The 5,117-nt window shown below is 44.1% G+C and overlaps 1 protein-coding gene across 3 annotated transcripts in view; it reads left to right on the plus strand.

Moving 5' to 3' along the window:
* Positions 1–5,117, plus strand: part of LOC107088890 — a 24,757-nt gene that overhangs the window by 15,931 nt on the left and 3,709 nt on the right. For all 3 annotated transcript variants that reach the window (XM_015381357.1, XM_015381359.1, XM_015381358.1), the window contains exons 5-7: positions 408–511; positions 1,719–1,834; positions 4,917–5,014. In XM_015381357.1, coding sequence (XP_015236843.1) covers positions 408–511; positions 1,719–1,834; positions 4,917–5,007 — 311 coding nt within the window. In that variant the 3' untranslated portion in view covers positions 5,008–5,014. The remainder of the gene's footprint in view (positions 1–407; positions 512–1,718; positions 1,835–4,916; positions 5,015–5,117) is intronic.

Genomic DNA, 5,117 nt, shown 5'->3' on the forward strand with positions numbered 1-5,117 from the left:
ACATTCACTTTATTCACTTTGTTAAGTCGGAAAGTCGAGCACCACTCCGGAGAATTCGAAACTGCAATGGTTGGAACAGCCGCTTCCCTACGCCTTTAAGCAGTTAAATCATGGAGCAAACTTTCTTCTTTGATGTTTGTGATTTTAAAACATCTAAAAACATAGTTTCTAGAACCTTCTAGAACCAAACAATAAGAAAAAAATATTTCCCTCATGAATCATGAAGAAAAAGAGCATCATCCCTCTGCTTGCTGATTGGCTGGACTGGAGCCTAACGCCACCCCCCAACCTGACCGTAACTGACCCTACAGAACTTTGGGATTCCTCCTGAAGTCATAATTGTTCTGGTTCTGTTAGATGATAACAGTGACTGTCCAGAAGCATCTAATCTTTGCTTCCTGTTCCAGCCAGGAGAAGAGAGGACCAGTCCGCATGGAGAAGGACCTTCATGGAGGAGCAGCTCCGTCTCCATGGCGATGACACAGAGGACAGGAGTCCTGGACTGGGCAGGGTGAGTATACACGTAACTCTGCTACAGCTGCAGCACTTCATCCCAGCTTCTTCACAGAACGGAGAGGTTCTAGTTCAGTCGTCATGGTAACGAGCAACATAAGCTGTGATTAGAGAAAGAAAGTATTGATTCTGTCCCAGAGACGTTCCATACTTCTCTGACCTCTAGTCTCGAGGTCAGATCCTTTTTTGCTGCATCATGGGACATCTGAGTGACGGTGGAGCTACGGCTGAAGTGGAAGGAATAGAGGCTCTGAACCTAGAGAGGATGTACGCCATGCGGACCTACCGGGACATGGAGGACCGCAGGGGGTTCATCTGCTCAGAGTGGAAAGAAGAAAGGCTCTCATTGAAAGGAAGTCAGAAAAAGTCCAGTTAACCATCTCAGAGGAATCATCTGGAAGAATAGGCTCTGATCAGAGCAAATGGAACCTTCAGAGAAGGTCTCACTGAGACTTGCAATAAACACTGCTTGGAACCCAACACCCCACACTGTAAAGTATTGTGGTGGCAGTGTTAAGTTGTGGGACAGGGAAGCTGGTGAGAGTTCATAGTGGGATGGATGGAGTTAAAACAGGACAATCCTGGAAGAAAAGCAGCAGAAATTCGGAGACTGGGGAGAATCCACCTTCCAGCAACAGAAGCACCCTGAATATCTACGGACTACCATGGATGGTTGGATCACAGCTGCCTGAGGATGGTCGTCTCCTACTGCATGAAGGTCATCACAGTGAAACAAATAAAAGCTTCTAGATCACTGACTGGTTCTACAAAAGCATCCAACATTCTGCTGTTTGTTTCATGACCTTAAAGGCAGTTACCCCGTCCCTCAAAGATCAGACCAATAACTAGAAGAACAACACTTTTTAATAGACTTTACACAACTCGCTCGACATCTGCGCGTATCGTGGAGCGACAGTGGAGAGGAGAAACTCCTGGTAATGGGAAGACACCTCCAGCAGACCCAGAACCAGGCTCAGTGACAGAGTAGCACTGCTGATCCAGGAGTAATTCCACGTCGAATTATACAGGACAACCTTCTGCTGATTCATAAACATTCAAAAACACAACTTACCCAACGAGTTTATCGTAAACTCCCAAATCAGATAACCCCAGACATTAGAAAGCTTCAGTTGTCGTATCAGTTTGAAGAACTAGGAAGTTTGTCTCATGACACATGACTTATCCCGGGCTTATCTTCATTTAAGCTCGGTGAAATCTACACGTGGGGCCGAGACCTGGTGAGGAAAACCAAAGAGAGGAACCAGAGCAGACTGGGATTAACTCCCGCTTCACTGAAGCTATCCTGTCCTCAGCTCTACAGGTAGGAAATGGTTACTGTGCTGCTTAGGGTCGCCCAGAATGTCTCTATAGAGGGTCTGTCTCTACTGCTTTTAATTCAGAGAAAATCTGGAATCTGTTCTCATGTTATGCAGATGTCTGTCACATCTACATTCCTTTAAATAAATCAGAATACCTTTCCTCTTCATGTTTTGCTAAAACTGAGGTCATATTATTACGTCCAAATGTCCCTTTTCACATCCACCATAGCAAACTTGGCTATGCCACTCCATACAAATCTTTTCTGTTAAACTAAACTTTATTTATATAGCACTTTAAAACAGCAAGGGTTCCACTACAGGACGACCAAACTGAGACGACATGATTGAAAAAAATCCATATTTAATAACAAATCACAATAGTCTACAAAAATATATTTAACTGATATCCAATAATCAGGCTCTACTGACTAGAACAGCCAAAGAGAAGAAGTCTGCAAACCAAACAGGCATGAAAATTGTGTTTTCATGCTTAGACACTTGAGGATTATTTATGCCTTTATTGTTGATTCCATTTTTGTCTTTTATAGATAGTCAGGTGTCTCTCACCTTTAGCTTGTCCAGAACACAGCGGCTCCTCCTTTATCTCATTCACTATGATGATCCTTCCTGGGTGGGCCTCTCCCCACTGGCTCCCTCCAGTGACTTTTCAGTTAGGCCACGTTTACTTTCAGGGTGAGCGGCACTTAAAGAGGGGACGTTTTTTTCCTTTTCCGGCCGATTTTCCAGTCATGTGAGAATTTTTCGATTGGGCCGTCTTTCAGCCTGAACATGCATCGTGTAGTGTACAGGGGGTAACAAGGGGCGATCAACCTCTCACAACCACCTCCCAATGAGGAACCATAAGGTCGGGAGAAAATCAAACATGTTTGAAATGAAGTATTCTTCTTCTTCTTCCTCTCAGAAGAAAACACAGAAGCATGGAGGGGATGTGAGTGAATAGAATTATTTCAGTCAAACTGACAGACCGTAGTAGCCACGTTTGCTCAGCCATGTCTTTGTCCAAATACGTTGACGCCTTTTCTCTGTAGGGCTTTTAGCACAAAATTGCACAAATTGCCAATTCAGCGAGTTTCACTCTAGTGAGCTTCATATTCCTCTTCTACTTGTTTGGCTTTTGGATAGACGAGTCCGAGTGGAGCTGAGACATTCATGGTTTTTAGACGTACAGTGTGAGCAGGTAGATCGCATCAGAGCGTCGGGTCGGACAGTGTGAGAACAAACATCGTGAGCTTTGAACTTTTAAACCCTGAGGTTTCGTCGTACAGTGTGAGCTGTAGCTGCGTGCAACGATTGAAAATATCGTACAGTGTATGCCCGGCTTTAGGGGGAAACAAAGAATCCCAATTAGAAAACATGGAGGCTTGGGTCTACCAAGAAGACCGATCATCAGGTGAACACTGGCAGTCCAACATCTCCAGCAGTCTGATCAGACCAGGAGGGAGCAGACAGTGGTTAGGCCGACCACTAGCAAAGATCCTCTGTTCTGAGAAAGGTCAAACACACCGATAAACCCAAGGACCATGATAAGAAACCTATTTCTCTTTATTTGTTTTATTTTTAGGGAGATTCCAGTCCTCCTCCCAGGTGACCCACAGCTGCTAAAATCCCCTTAAAAAGGAGCTGGTTCCCTTTGTTCTCTAAAAAAAGAGCTTAAGGAAAGGAGAAGGAATGCATGTCAGTTCATCACAGTTAATAGAAGGCATTCAGGAAGTCATGAGCTCAGAGCAGAGACAGGTTCTGGCAGATGGAGATAAAGAAAGCTATTAGCTTCACTGTCTCCAGGAGGTCAGGGACCTCAGCGAGGCCGACCAATGGGCTTCCTTCACTTTAAAACTGGTACAGTGGTGGGATCTGATGAAGGGCTGCTATAGCCCCCCTCCTGCCTGAACCAGAGGACGGTTAGAGTCAGACCTTTGGTATGCTGGGAGGAGTGTTCAGACATGGCTGCGCTGCAGGATTCATTAGAAAATGCAGAGCAGCAGAGCTGAGCCCAAATCAAAGAGTTCAGCACAAACCAGATGTTATATCGTTCAAACATTGACTTGTTAATAGACTGCTGAATGTTTGAATACCTTCATTTTCTTTCTGAACATCACCATCAATGTTTCAACTAAGTCAAATCATTATGATCCACTGCTTCTTAAAATTATTTAAATGTTGAATTCAATTCAGTTTATTTCTATAGCACCAATTCACAAAACCTCATCTCAAGGCACTTTACAATTCACCAGATCATTCAGTCAAATCGACTCCAAGTTTTCTATCTAAGGAAAACCAGTTGATTGCATCGACTCATTGACTCAAAGGCAGTCCCTCACACTAAGCATGCTTGTAGCGACAGTTGAGAGGAAAAACTCCCTTTTAACAGGAAGAAACCTCCAGCAGAGCCAGGTTCAGTGTGAGCGGCCATCTGCTGAGGCCGACTGGGGTTCAAGGAGAAAGAAGCAGACATAGAAAAAGAAGAAGAGATAAAAAAGCACCTCATCCATGAAACACACAGCCAGGCAGACGAGCTCCAACCAGCTCCCATGTCAGAGGAGGAAGAGAGCACATCCAGCCAGTCACAGTCAGAGACACAGGACTACACTGAAAAACAGGCTGATTTACAACATCTATAAAACAAAGGTGTTGATGGCAGCAGCATAGCTGATATTTCTCTCCAGGACGGAGTCTCAACCAAACAGGAACAGACCAGATGAAGCTACTATGAGAAAAAGCAGAGAGAGCAGAACATTGATTGAACTAACGAATTCTGTAGAGTGGGAGAATAGAGAATAGAGTTCTGTTTTAAAGCACTTCCATGTCCAGGTTACTGTAAACTTTAGGGAGAAATCTTCTCCTCCTGGTTTACCAAAGGAATCCTTGTTGAGATGTTTTGGTTAATATGTGTGACAATGACTAAATATTGTTTTAATCTGCAGAGGGCGCACCTGTCCATCAAAGACGGCAGTAAAATATTATTCTGATGTGTTTAAGTGCAGTCCGTTTTACAGGCTGTAACCAGGACGACAGACAGCTCTTCTAAATAATAGATTTGTGGTTAAGCAAACCTTTTCCTTACAGGCCTGGTGAAGAACACATGGATAAAGGTGGAAGAAGCAGGAGCTCCATGGCTGCCCTAGACCACAGGAACAAACCAGACCTCTGGCTTTAGCATCCAGGTAAAGATTGCTCTTTTTCTGTTTTCAAACAGCACTGACCCTCAGACATTTCGGTTTTTCTTGGAAAAAGCGGTTACAATCATCCATCTGATTGTAACCGCTT

The sequence above is a fragment of the Cyprinodon variegatus genome, unplaced genomic scaffold, assembly GCF_000732505.1.
Source record: "Cyprinodon variegatus isolate N-32 unplaced genomic scaffold, C_variegatus-1.0 Scaffold232, whole genome shotgun sequence".
NCBI lineage: Eukaryota > Metazoa > Chordata > Actinopteri > Cyprinodontiformes > Cyprinodontidae > Cyprinodon > Cyprinodon variegatus.